General features: G+C 41.1%; 1 protein-coding gene across 1 annotated transcript in view; it reads right to left on the reverse strand.

The window, feature by feature from the left end:
- The window catches only part of LOC120796544 (cGMP-dependent protein kinase 2), a 78,309-nt gene that overhangs the window by 49,830 nt on the left and 13,350 nt on the right, over nt 1-15,129 (reverse strand). Inside the window, exons 4-7 of the mRNA XM_040139521.1 lie at nt 13,891-14,004; nt 12,949-13,054; nt 12,013-12,076; nt 11,809-11,886 (exon numbers count right to left, since the gene is read on the reverse strand). Of these exons, the coding sequence (XP_039995455.1) occupies nt 11,809-11,886; nt 12,013-12,076; nt 12,949-13,054; nt 13,891-14,004 (362 nt within the window). The remainder of the gene's footprint in view (nt 1-11,808; nt 11,887-12,012; nt 12,077-12,948; nt 13,055-13,890; nt 14,005-15,129) is intronic.

Genomic DNA, 15,129 nt, shown 5'->3' on the forward strand with positions numbered 1-15,129 from the left:
CCAACTATACTGCTGGCTGATTACTTTAATGTTTATGTAAAGATACGGTTCTGAAGTTGAAATAGATTTTGAGTATACTACTGTCTGTCCAACTCAAAATTAAATTAATACACAACTAACATTAAGTTACCCTACCAGGCTATGAGTTTTACAGTAGGGGAAGTTCAACTATAGCTAGCTAACACGAGCTGACAGAATTACCATCTTACTGGACAAAATGCAAGATAAAGATCCATCAGAGTTTATGTAAGAGAACTGCAGCATCAGGTTGGTTTAAGAATGCTGATAGTGAATCACAATTAAAATTGTAAATGAATCTGCATCTTCTTTCATAGCTGTCAATCAAGCCAAGCCACACCTGTTTTCATACCATCAAATAACTAACTAAACACAAAAGCCAGAAAAATTAGTGCTTGAACAAACAGTTCATCAGTGTGATGAAACCTACCTAAAGCGACAGGAATCATTTTTGAGAAAAATTTATCTGATGTATACTTTGAATCTTAGCATGTCTCATGTACCAACCAATTATATGAAGGGGGAATAATTTATGGGTTTATCTATACTGCAACCAGCCACCAAAGTATGATCAAGGTACGATTAAATTCACTTCTGGGGAGCTTTCATGTCCTACATCATTATAAACAGTCCATAGTTCAGGCGAATTCTCTGGCTGCTCTCTGACCATGACGAAATAAGCAAGAGTCTCAGGTCTCTTATGTATGTCTATTATGTATGTTGATATCCTGGTGATTGGTAAGTCTCCCCCGTGTCCCATGACCCTCCACATCACACACTATGTTGCCACAGGCCCACGCCTCTTACAGTCGTTACTCCCTCATTCTTTTGTTCATTTTTAAATACGCTAAGATACAGGGATTTGGAAGAAATGTGAGGGTGTGGTTACACTTTAAATTGTAGATTTCTTCAGAAAATTAATTTTCCTTTTATTTTTGTTTCTTTGAGTCACACCTAAAAAAAATTTCCTCTGTTAAAATTGTTTTTTTTTAATTAATAAGCTGAGTTCACAGAATTAAATTAAAGTGCCTATATTATTTCTTTTGAGCTGTACACATAATCAAAGAGTTCTCTATCGTGTCAAGACTGTCTCTCTGCCCTACATATTCCGTACATACTGAATAACCCCCACGGTTGCAGATGACGTGGAGGCTCTTTAAGACACATCACCTTTTGTGGCCAGCCACTGATTAGCAACACGTGGTGCATGACCTCTCCATTTCCTTAATTACCATGGTCAAGCAGTCAAATGTGTGTGTATCTTGACATTTGAGTTGTGAATAGTTGTGTGGTTTGATAACACTGTTGTCCACTTACCTAGTGAGTAGAAGAGCTGGTCTACGTGCCCCTTTCTGGTTCACTGCAATGTCTTTTCTACACAGGTTTGTGGAAGTGTGGCAACTTTAGGCACTGGCTTTGCTGGTCTACTTGCTGAGCCATTGTCTCACGTGAAATCCAACCTTGCTGAATGAAGCAGTGGGTATGCCTCCAAACTGATCACTGTCCTACCGTCGCTGCAGAGTGGCTTGTGTGTATTGCTCCCTTGTGGGATCCTATCTAGTCGGAGGACATGAGCGAACGTACGTTGTTGTGCGGAGAAAATGGCTAGCCCATTGGGCCACACCTGTCTGGGCTTTGAAAGAAGAATGCTAATGGAGTTTGGTCATGATTAATGTGTGCATTGCTTACGGCTGGATCATGTACACATGACCAGTTAGGACCGGGCTACTGTATGAATTGTTTTATCCTGCCAGCTAGAGTGAGGGGGCTAGGGCTCCGGCATTTTCAAATGTTCTGTCACTCTCATTGGGCAGCTGCAGCAGGAGAACTAGCCAAAGGTAGTATTTTGGAATGACCAAGTGGGGGAGGAGTCTCAATCACTTCATATCCTGGGTATGGCTGTAAGGAAAAGGTTGGCAATGCACTATCCTGAGGCTACAGGGAAAGGCTCATCTACTATCCAGCATCCCACCTCCATCCTGGTATGGAAGAAGGATATGGTACACCCTATGTTGGATACGTCAGATGAAGGGGAGATTGACATGCAGGGGTTTGAACCAGAGGGAGAAGTGCTCCCCCTGTTCAGGTGTGTGTGGAAGCAAAAGCAGGTAGAGAAAGGGCAGGACCAAACACCTCCCCTCTATTACCAGCTCATTACTCGGGCTGCTCAGGCATTGAAAATTGAAATGCCAGCGTAGCCAGGCCAGAGGGCCACCCATTTTGATGATGAAGAGGGGATCAGTCACTCTTTTTTGTGTGTCACTGCTTCCTGATTTAGAGGAACTGATAATCAGGCAGTTTGCTAAACCATCTAAAGACCATTGCTGGTCAGCTCTATGTAGACGGCTAGCACATGTGCATGGTTGGGAGAGGACTTTCTATTGACCATCACCTCTCATCGATCAGGCCTTAGGGGCCTTGGTGTACCCCACCAAGTCTGTCTTGGGAGCTGAGCTGCCCAAACAGGCACATTAAAATGATTGATGCCATGCTCACCAAAGTGCATGAAGCTGTGGCAATTCAGGGAAACAATTGGAGGAGGGAGGCTCCAACCTCATATAAAACACATAGGAAGGCCCTCTGTAATACCAGAGCAGCCTATTACTCATCTCTAAAATAAAAACAACCCTCGGTTTCTTTTCAGCACTGTAGCCAGGCTTACAGAGAGTCATAGCTCTATTTATCCATGTATTCCTTTAGCTCTCAGTAGAGACGACATCATGAGTTTCTTTAATGACAAAATTCTAACTATTAGTGACAAAATTCACCACCTCCTGCCCTCAACCGGCATCGACTTATCTTCAAGCACAGGCACCACACAAATAGTTGTGCACCCTGATATATACTTAGACAATTTCTCTCCCATTGACCTTTGCCAACTAATTTCAATAACGTTTTCATCTAAACCATCAACTTTTCTCTTAGACCCCATTCCAACTAGGCTGCTTAAGGAAGTTTTACCCTTAGTTAGCATCTCTTTACTAGATATAATCAATATGTCTTTATTAATGGGCTATGTACCACAGTCCTTTAAAAGAGCTGTTATTAAACCTCTTCTTAAAAAGCTTACTCTCGATCCATATTTTTTAGCCAACTATAGACCCTTATCTAACCTTCCCAAGATCCTTGAGAAAGTTGTTGCCAACCAGTTGTGTGATGTTTTACATGAGAATAGTTTATTTGAGGATTTTGAGTCAGGATTTAGAATGCATCATAGCACAAAGACAGCACTGGTGACAGTTACAAAGGACCTTCTTACTGCATCGGACAAAGGACTCGTCTCTATACTTGTCTTGTTAGACCTTAGTGCTGCATTTGATACCATTGACCATCATATCCTATTACAGAGACTGGAACATTTAATTGGCATTAAAGGAACCGCTCTAAGCTGGTTTAGGTCCAATTTATTAGATCGATTTCAGTTTGTACAGGTTAACGATAACTCCTCCATATGCTCAAAAGCTCCACAATGTTCTGTCCTTGGACCAGTTCTATTCACTTTATATATGCTTCCTTTAGGCAATATTATTAGGAAACACTCCATAAACTTCCATTGCTATGCTGATGATACCCCATTGTATTTGTCAATGAAGCCTGGTGAAACCGATCAGTTAGCTAAACTTCAAGCATGCTTTAAGGACATAAAGACCCTGGATGACCAGCAACTTTCTGCTATTAAACTCAGAAACTGAAGTTATTATACCTGTCCTCCGACACCTCAGAAACTAATTACCTAATGATACACTTATTCTAGATGGCATTGCCCTGGCCTCCAGCACAACTGTTAGGAATCTCTGAGTTCTCTTTGATCAGGATATGTCCTGTTACTCCCACATACAACAAACTTCAAGGACTTTTTACACCTACGTAACATTGCAAAAATCAGGCACATCCTGTCTCAAAAAGATGCAGAAAAATTAGTCCATGCTTTTGTTACCTCTAGGCTGGGTTATTGCAACCCCTTATTATCAGGCTGTCCCAACAAATCTTCAAATACTCTCCAGCTGATCCAGAATGCTGCAGTGCGAGTAGTGACAGGAACTAGGAAAAGAGATCACATTTCTCCCGTGTTAGCTTCTCTGCATTGGCTCCCTGTAAAATTCAGAATAGAATTCAGAATCCTCCTCCTCACCAGAAAGCCCTTAATGGTCAGGCAACCTCATATCTGAAAGAGCTCATAGTACTCTACTACCCTATTAGAACACTGTGCATCCAGAACTCAGGCTTGTCTGTGGTTCCTAGAATCTCCATAAGTAGAATAGGAGGCAGAGCCTTCAGTTATCAGGCTCCTCTCTACTGTGGAACCATCTTCCAGTTTTGGTCCGGGAGGCAGACACCCTCTCTACATTTAGGAGTAGGCTTAAAACCTTCTTTTTTGATAAAGCTTACAGTTAAAGCTGGCTCAGGCTTGTCTTGAACCATCCCCTAGTTATGCTGCTATAGGCCTAGACTATTATTATATTTAGTTTTATTAGTACTATTATTCACCCTATTATTATAATTATTAGTTTTATTATTAGTCTCATTATTTTTAAACATCTTTATGGTATACATATACTGTGCCTGTCCACTTAGGCTGCCTGTGTTGCCATCTGACATGTTTTGGCCAGATGCAAATGAAATGTTCCAGCAGGCCCAGGATGCCTGCCAGCGTGCTTGGGAGATGTAGGCAATGCTCTGGCAGGGATGGTAACATCATGGTTTGACAGCCCCTCAGCCTGGGCCACCCCAGCTTGCTTCTGTGGCTTCTGGTGACTTAAGGATCCATTTGGAGGACAACCAGTGTGGCAAATTAAACATGGTAAGTGGAGTGGGCAGGGCCGGGTCCAAGGGCCAAGCACTACAAGCTCTCCCCTCAGCCCTGACTGTTCTTGGAACCCAGCCCCCCCTTGCTGCTTTGTGGGACAGCTCCTGTCCTGGGAGATCCTTGGGGTCGACCCCTGGGTGGTTTACACCATGACTCAGGGTTACTTTTTGCAGTTTCTGTGTCCGTCCCCGCTAATGAGGTCAGCCACATTTTCAGAGGTGGCTGGCCATCAGTGCAAGGGGTTTCTGGCTGCGGAGATCGACACTTTTTGGTAAAGAAGGCCATCATTGAAGTGATGCGGAAATATCAGTAAGCTGGGTTCTATTCATGTTACATCCTCATCCCCAAAAAAGATAGGAGACTGAGACAAAATTTGGATTTGAGAGTGTTCGACAAGTTGTAGACCCCTACGATGCAAGATGTTGACTGTACCGAGGGTTCTACAGGCCATCCTCCAAAGTGACTGGTTTGCCACGACTTACCTAGAGGTACATATTTTCAGATCCCTATATGGGAGGGACACAGATACTACCTCAGGTTTGCCTTCGATGGCAGAACCTTCGAATTCTTTGTCCTCCTATTTGACACATCGCTAGCCCCCTGCACTTTCACAAGCTGCATGGACACAGTCCTTGCATCGAGAAGATCTTTTCATCTTCAATTACTTGAACAACTGGCTGGTATGTGCTCGCTCAGAGGAGAAGTGCTGCAACAAGGTGACCCAGCTCCTGTTGCACTTTGAGCACCCAGGCCTGCACCTCAACAGGCAGAAGAACAGGCTCCAACCCACATAGTCATCGGAGTTCCTAGGCATTTGTTTAGATAACAGAGCAGGAACTCTTTCCTAACTCAGTTCCGTTTGGTGGCCAGGGTAACCTGGAGATTGTGTCCCCACGTCTTGGGATGAACATGTGCCAAGTGCAGCACTGTCTCCTGAGCCTTGGACTTTGCCCACAAAGAAATCTGCAAGCCAGAGTGTTGGTGACACGGCAAATTACGCGTACCTCTCTGTTGGCAGGGGCAGTTAGCCAGCGTAGCATGGGGCAGTGCTCTGGGGCTGGTATTGCGTCGCCAGGTGGTGTAATCCAACGGGTACCTGGTAGGCTGGTAAGCCGTCCTTGAGGGCAAAGGCATCAGCGGCCAGTGGCACAAGCCCTGTTAGGCACAGCACATCAATCTTCTGGACTTGCAGGCTATCTACCTAACGACTTAATATGCAAGACTCCAAGACTCCAACACCTCCTCCCCCTTTCTAAGTTTGTGTCTCTTACACATAGTTGACGTTGATGAGATTTCCTCTGCAGTGGCAGTAAACACAACAGACAGGCCCACAAATAGCTGTGCTGCATTTAGGGCTCAACAAGATGTTAAGGGCTGACAAACAGTAATGTTAACCATGATAAACAGCAGGGCTACAGCTACTTACTGACTCTTTTCCACAGACACAGACACTGGAGCTTCTTGGAGGAGAGCTGTTAGCACAGCTACAACACAGATATCCAAACAATGACTCTCTCAAAGGGCCATAATTTGGCTTCTAGTGACGGTCAAAGATCCACCAGACTCCCTGTCTTTCTAACATAGACACATAGTCTGACAGCAGCTTCTAATGAGCGGTGGTGGGTTGTTTCTTGCCTATTATGTCACATGCTATGTAGCAACACCTCTTAGAGTTGTTGCTTCCCCACTCCGCTGTTGCATATTTTAAATATGCTGAGAGAGAGGATTCTAGCTGAATTTTGAATTTTGATGCCCAGACCCGGTCTGAATTTGTTTTGTTATTATCCCAGATTATTGAAGTCAGTTGTGCATTGAATTTTCCAGGAATAACTCTTGTTACGACATAAAAGTACTATTTTGGAGTGTTTTAATGCAAGATATTACTGCAGACACATTTTTACCTCCGCCAAGGAGGTTATGCTTTCGCCCCTGTCTGTTTATTTGTAAGCAGCATTACGCATCAAAAAATAATGAACCAATTTGCAACAAACTTGGTGGAGGGATTGGGCATTGGCCAAGGACGAACCCATTATATTTTGGAACAGATGCAAATCATTTACTCTGAATTTGAATAGTTTTTCTCTGAAGTCTGATGTATGTTGTTTGGCATTGGTCTTGACAGAGGTATGTGCTCTACTGAGTGCAATTCTTTTTTTTTAAATTTTGGTTGCACATTTGCATGTTGGTGTGTGGACGAATTAGTTGAGTGTTAGAATATGGTAAACAAGCTGGTGAAAGGCCATACATGGTCATTCTTCGAAACTGTGTGAAAATTGAAATTTTGGAAAAGGCCCAGAGTTATAAGGAAAACACACTTATGTGCTTTTGAAGGTGGGATTATTGTTTTAATAATTGTGGTCAGGTCACTCAGGTCATGCAATGATGCCTGCTGTGCTGTGTGATACTACTTAGATGGAGCGTAGGAGATTACAGAGAGACAGAACACATTACTTAGTTCAGTTTCTTAGCCTGCTTGCTTTTCCGGGTTGTAAATACAACTTTTGTCCCTGATCTGGTTTACAATTTTTACATGTTTAAATTTTAAAAATGTTTAAATTTACTCTGCTGTGTTATTAGTAATACTATCACAAATTATTTTATATATATGTGGTTATTAAACATAGAATAAATGACTGAGTTATAAAATTATATTTGCTTATTTATATCATTTTATTTGTTTAAAATATGAAAGGTGTTAACGCAAACTGATTATTCAGTTATTATTCAGTTATTATTATTATATTTAGTTTTGACATAATACACCTAAATATTGACTATATACATATTCATATATATAGTGGCATGAAAAAGTCTGGGTTCCCTGGGTCAAAACTTCTGTTACTGTGAGTAGTTAAGTGAGTGGAGGATGAACTGATCTCCACAGACATAAAGTTAAAGATGAAACATTCTTTTCAAAATTTTAAGCAAGATTAGAGTATCATTTTTGTTTTGCACAAGTTTAGAGTGAAAAAAGGAAAGGAGCACCATACAAATGTTTGTGCACTCAAATAGATTTGAGCCCTCAGATAACTTTTACCAAGGTCTCAGACCTTAATTAGTTTGTTAGGACTGTGGCTTGTTCACAGTCATCGTTTGGAAAGACCAGGTGATGCGAATTTCAAAGCTTTGTTAATACTCTGACTCCTCAAACCTTGTCCCAACAATCAGCAGCCATGGGCTCCTCTAAGCAGCTGCCTAGCACTCTGGAAATTAAAATAACTGATGTCCACAAGGCAGGAGAGGCTATAAGAAGATAGCAAAGCATTTTCAGGTCGCCATTTCCTCAGTTCGTAATGTCAATAAGAAATGGCTGTTAAGATGAATGGTGGAGGTCAAGTTGAGGTATAGAAGACCAAGAAAACTTTTAGAGAGAACTGCTGGTAGGATAGAAAGGCAAATCCAAACCCCCGTTTGACTACAAAAGAGCTTCAGGAAGATTTAGCAGACTCTGGAGTGGTGGTGAACTGTTCTACTGTGCAGCAACACCTTCACAAATATGACCTTCATGGAAGAGTCATCAGAAGAAAACCTTTCCTGCATCCTCACCACAAAATTCAGCATCTGAAGTTTGCAAAAGAAACATCTAAACAAGCCTGATGCATTTTAGAAACAAGTCCTATAGACTAATGAAGGTAAAATAGGACTTTTTGGCTGCAATGAGCAAAGGTATGTTTGGAGAAAAAAACTGTTAAGCACAGGGGTGGATCCATCATCAAACGTCACACTGCCTGTAAAAAAGCTTAGGATGAAAAGAGAACGGCTTCTACAACAGTATTATGATCCTAAACACACCTCAAAATCCATAATGCACTACCTCAAGAGGAGGAGCTGAAGGTTTTGCCATGGCCCGAACACACGTCCCCTGACCTAAACAAATTAGAAAATCTTTGGATAGTCCTAAAAAGAAAAGTGCTTGCAAGACACACCAAGAATCCCAAAGAAATAGAAGCCTTTAGCAGGAAGAATGGGCTAAAATCCCCCAAACAAGAATCAAAAAACTCTTAGCTGCTACAAAAAGCGTTGACAAGCTGTGATACTTGCTAAAGGGGGTGTTACTAAGTACTGATCATGCAGGGTACCTAGACTTTTGTTGCGGGCCCTTTTCGTTTTTTGTTATTTTGAAACTGGACTGCAAGTCCACAGAGGCAGCACTGTTTTACATTGTTAAACTGTGGGAAAAAGTTGAGTCTGCACACTGTGGTGGATGTCTCTGAAGATGCAAATATGACTGCCTCAGGCTGCAGCCAATGGCTTATCAGTTCCGTATATGTACAGTTGTATAAAAACAATAATCAAAATATATTATTAGCAGGTGAGATATTGCACTTCAAAAAATAGTTCTACATATGATGAAAGGGCAACTTTCTTTCATTTAGTATTTTACAGAAACGTGGAAAATGTTGCACCTGCAAGGAAAAAAGCATGGTGTCTCCCCAGTCAGCAACCATTGGCTTGGGAGACATACTGATGTTGCAGTTTCTTCCTGCAAGGAAGCCTGGTGTGCAGCTGAGCACAGGGGATCTCTTCAAGTTGTTCTTTTCAGAGGATGCTGTGGAAACCCTCTGCTGGAACACCAACAAGCAATCTGCCAGGAACTCAGCCAGAGATGCAAAGTACAGATGAATGGATGTTGGAGTTGCTGAATTTTACAAATAACCATTGAACTGATGGATTATACATGGATATGATCATGCTGGATCACATAACTGACTGCTTCCATCCTTTTCCCGTCGCAGGTGATAGCAAGGGCAGACACCGGACCATATCCTGGAATGAACACATGAGTGGACTGGTTGAAGAAAGAGTGAATGATACCAAGAGGGGACCCTCAGACCTTGGCAGACTGTTCCGGGTCAAACTCATCATGCACAGGATTCAGAATGCCTGTAAGGTATCCTATCATCCCTGCAGAGGTCTTGATGTGGATGAAAGTATGGTACCTTGCAAAGGACATACTGGCCTAACACAGTACATGAGAGACAAACCAACCAGGTGGGGTTTCAAGCTGTTTGTGCTTGCAGAATCCAGCAATGGGTACATTCTGGACTTTTCTGCATACACTGGAAAGAACAACTTCCTCACAGGCCAGGGACTCTGTCTTCAGTTGTTAGACATTGCTGCTGCTCTACATAGAACTCATGCAACAGATGGGACCATGACCCACAAGGCTGTCATGGAGGAGCTCACTGCACAGCTGCGTGTTATTACACAAGAGACACAGATACCCCCTGCAAAGAAAACCAGTGGTGTTCATATGCCAGTTCCCAGGGCTGAGCTTGTCAGTGACTCTAGAATGAAGGCTACCGCTTTGCGCAAGACCTGTGCATATTGCAGGATGCATAGGGGAAAGCAAACAAATACACCTTGGAAGTGCAAAGCATGTGATGTCTACCTTTGCCTTCTACCAAGCAGAAACTGTTTTGAAGCTTGGTAGAAGGCAAAGGACTGAAAATTCTAAGATAAAGATAAGATCAAATGTTGGTCAACGTTTGTTTTACTCCAGTAATTTTATGTGATTGCAATGTCCAATCATCAAAATGTTATACATTGTATGTCTGCCTTTGAACACAGCATTTTCAATAAACTTTATTGTCTCTTCTTCACATTAACTATCCACTGACTGACTGACTGACCACTAGCTTTGATAGTGGGGAGGGGCACTGTTAACAGTGTGCTGACACCTTCTTCATTAATATTCATTGTGTAGGCCACTGGCTTTGAAAAAAACAGTGTCACTCCAAAGTTCTAACACTTTAATACTTCAAACCACATGAAATTCCTGAATGCTTAATAACCTATTTGTAGCTGACACCTATGTTTACAAGGTTCAGAGCTCAAAAGTCTTAGCCAGAAATGTTTATAAAATTTTTTGATTTTATTTTATTTTTTTTAACAAAATCTCCACACCTTTGAAAATCGGTGTTTGAAAACTGTATGCTAACAGTTGATTTAAACAAAAAATATACCAATGATAGTCTTACTGTTCTCAGATTATTAGTGCTGAGTTTGTGCTGAATATAAGCACATGTAGCACTTTGGGATGAATGATTTTTAGATAGGTGAAATACAATATATAAAAATGTCAAGGCATGTTAAACTACCTCAAAAGTGACTGACAGGACTCAGACTTCAGAGGGCTAAGGACCCCAGCTTCTGCTGCCATTGTGGGGAGGATTCAGAAGGATGTTGCCCAACCCACAGCAACATCCAGAGGAGGACCTGTCACTCCTCCTCTCCATCCCTTGACTTTTACTGCTGTTGACTAGGTGTTAAAGACATAAGAGGCTATTGAAATAGTTTCCCCTTTTCCAGACCAACTATGACTTACTGATCACTACCACAATGATTCACAGTTATTTACAGGTCATTAGGTTATTAACTCTCTTTTACGTCAATGCAGCACTTTACTGATTGTATGTAGAACTCAGTTAAAGTTTAGCGTTCATCGCTGTCAGTGTAAGCTGTCTTGTCCTGATGTTATAGTGATCTGGACACATGGCCTGTGACAGCAAGGTCACCGGTTTGAGTTCAGTTCGCCAACTATGGTGTGTGCATCTTTCTGTTGTGAACTGTGTTCACACGCATGTTGATACTCTTGTCGTATAACTCGTATGTCAAACAATGTGTTGGACACCGCTTGCAGTTATATTTTCATTAATGTTTATTGAAGATGCAGATGCTTTATTGCAGCATGTCTTGATTATAATGGGTTTTTTTTAGTTTTATTTTTTACAAATACTAAAAAAAAACCAAATGGTGCTTTTATTGATAAACTTGATCTAGCAGAGGTAAATGGCAAATATAAACCATTAAGTCTGTAGATATTGCTTGTAACTGAGGTATAGTCAACATCTGTTCAGTATTTTACATAAGGTTTATGGTTTTCTTGTTTTCAAAACTTTGTTGGTCCACCAGTCCCGCTGTAACAAAAATATGAACACACAAGGGTTAAGAAAATATTTAGGTTTTAAGATATATCTCACCTCTCCTTTTGCAATAATAAAGAAAGTGTTCCCCTCTTCACCCTCTCGAATAATATACTCTCCTTTTTCAAAATAGTCCTGCAAAGAAAAAAAGTTAGTCACTGTCCTGTCCACTTGAATACAATCTGAAACTATACTGTATGGAACTGGATAAAATGCATTGAGATTATGAGCAAAAAATGTGGTGAAATGAGAAATACTCACCACTTCAAGACAATCTACAATCTTGGCTAGTTTCTCCTCCGGCAGTTCATGGAGCAGAGACACACTTATAGAGAAACAAATACACAAATTCATTACACATGTTGGGATTGATAATATACAGTAAAACTGCACATTAATGCAGAATTTTGTCAAATTTAATAAATTGTGCAGGCCCCTCAGGGATAAAGATGCACTAATAGCATGGTTTTTATTTCATATAGAATTTGAAGGCTGCCTGTCTTGATTAAATGATGTGCTGCCTTTATCAAAACTTGGCTATCTGTAATAATAAGACCTATTGTGTTTTGTTAATGCACTAATGCCAACTGTATGGAGTTCGGCACAGGTTTAAAAATCAGACCTGAACCCAGACCGAAACCGCATCTTTAAAACCTGACCTGATTCAATATAAAACTAAAACCCCATCTGATAGTCGAAGCTATGTTTTTGCTTCATTTTAGCCATTACTGAACGCTAACTTGCCTGGCTAATTAACAGATGCGCCACAGTCTTTTACTGTCCCCACTGGGTATTGTGTATCTACTTGCAATACACTACATACACACGTCTTACAGGTACAACAATTATATCAAGCTGTACTTACAGCATGGTCCCTCAAAATCAATGCCCAGTTAGTCAATTAAAATCATGCATTTATTTTTTGGTCAGGTAGGTTGGTAAAAAAGAGGAGTTCAATAATTATTATTTTAATTTTGCACATTTATGAGTAGTAACCTAGATGACCCAAATGATATCCCACTCTTTGCCCAAAAGTCCTGTTAAACAAGTAGACCCTAAACTGCAGTAACTAAATGCAGTACCTCACCAAGTCTTGAATACTACTATCTACTACTGGGGCATAGAGCCAACTTCTTTGAAAATACTTATTTGTTTGTTGTTGAGAGAAGACACAGAGTGTCTCAGTTGTGTTTGTACCTGCGCAGAAAGCTGAAGTATTCCTCATGTCTGGCCTGCATGGTCTGCATCATGATGGTCTGGAAGGTCTGGCGGTCCAGTGCCCAGATGTGAGAATGGGACACAGCTGAATGAGAATGGAACCATTTACAACTCATTAAAGCCATCACTTTTTTATCAATGTGGAATTCAGGGCCCTTCTAAATAAACTGGGTACAGTGCATAAAAGAGCAACACATAGTGCTCCCACTACTTAGTCAATCAGTGCCATTTTTGTTGTCAAACACATTATTTATTAAGTTAATTAGGTAAGATTAAAATCTCATTTTCTGTAGGTACTTGTTATCTCAGTTGGTATTGCTGCTATAGCATTTAACTTGATGTATGTATATATGCAAAGATGATTTAAAAAATGATTTTTTCAGTACAAATCCATTGCATTTTGCAGTTTTCATGTATAATTGATGAAAAAAACATTTTTATAACTTCTGCAAACTGAAAGGGAAGAATTATTTTCTCTAAATATCACTAAGTTATGGATGCATGTGTGATTTAATCATTTCAGAAACTAGAACTGAAAGAGGCTGGCTTCTAAAACATCCAAAGTAGACCTCAAAATCCACCATGAATCACTTCAAGAAACACAAGCGGAAGCTTTCGGAGCGGCCCCCAAAGCCCCCCTGACCTGAACATCACTGAATATCTATGGATAGTTGTAAAACCTGCTGCGTGAGGTAAGAGATGGATGAGTAGCTTTAAAAATATATTTAATAACTCTCTCGGTGAACACCCATCTGCTACCATACAGCCAGCAGGTCTCTTATAGATTATAGGGATATGGTTGTTAAACACACTCAACATGATACACACTCAAGCACCAGGGAGTATTTGCATGCTGTAATCCCAAAGGTGAGAATTAAGAACCATGACTAGTTTGGTCTTGTTTATACTGCTGTCACTCACCTTTAACAGTGGCTGTTCTTTTACAATTGTACAATATGGCCAGTTCTCCAAACGCTGTGCCAGGACGCATCTCCCCCAGCAGCTTTCCATTCTGGATGACCTCCAGCAAGCCCTCTGTGGTGAGGAAAACAAAACATATTATCTACATTTTCCTTGGATTCATGTATGTTTTGGAAGAACCTTGCCATTAAAGATAAGTAAAGCTCTTGCCAAAGTAGTGGTAATTTGCCATATTCAATCCATTTTCCTTTTTCCATCAATTTTTAGACCGCATATATGTGTTAGGGTTGCAATGGCAGCATAGCAAGGTGTTTAAGGTTATGTAAAGTAGTCCTGATGTCCCCCTCTCCCGCTGTGCCCTCCAGCTCTTCCTAAGGATCAGAAGGTACTCCCAGGCCAGAGGGTATACTGTTTAATTTTACTACCTCAACTGGTAGTGCCTTACTACCTCAAAATTGCAGTGATTCCACTTCAAACTCCCTCTTGATATCTGAGCATCTCAGCCTGGGGCAAACCCACCCAACCCGTGAAGGAAAAATATTTTAGATGCTCCTATCCCTGACCTCATGCTTTCAGTCGCTACCCAAAACTCATGACCACAGGTGAGATTTTGAATGTAGACCTACTGGTAAATACAGATCTTCACTTAAAGTCTCTGCTTTCTTGTTAACATGTCAGTCTGGGCCAGTGGATTACCAAATGGGTCTACTAGGCACAGATCAGGGGGCCCACATGGGTCAGGGCCCCCTAAGCCCGAGCCACCACTTGAAGTGACTTGTTTACATTTTCTGTCGAAAAGTCAAGAGCTCAGTCAAAAGTAGAGATGTTCTGAGCTTGTGTTTTTGCTCCTGTTTTGTTTTTTTTGTTAATTGTTTATTTTTCTTTTCCTTTTTCTTTTTTTAACTGACAGCATAATGTTACAGTTAGGGTAAACCTTCAAAATATGACAGAAAAAGATGCAAGCTGCAGAGGTTGGCTGTTGCTACTGGGTAGGCTGAAGGGCTTTTTGCGCCTCTGTGCCAAGGGGCTCGTGGTTTGATAAACTATCCAGAGATACACCCCCATCACTGCTTCACCAATCCATTATCCAACCATGTCAATCCCCTGGTCCATCATAGCCTAACTCATAAACAAAACCTCAGGTGAATCTTTCACAACCTGAAGGGAGACATCCACCTCCACAGTTTGAAAGAGTACCATTGCCTCTTTTTTTTTTTTTTTTAATAAATACGTTTTTCA

This window comes from Xiphias gladius, chromosome 11 (assembly GCF_016859285.1).
Source record: "Xiphias gladius isolate SHS-SW01 ecotype Sanya breed wild chromosome 11, ASM1685928v1, whole genome shotgun sequence".
Taxonomy (NCBI): domain Eukaryota; kingdom Metazoa; phylum Chordata; class Actinopteri; order Istiophoriformes; family Xiphiidae; genus Xiphias; species Xiphias gladius.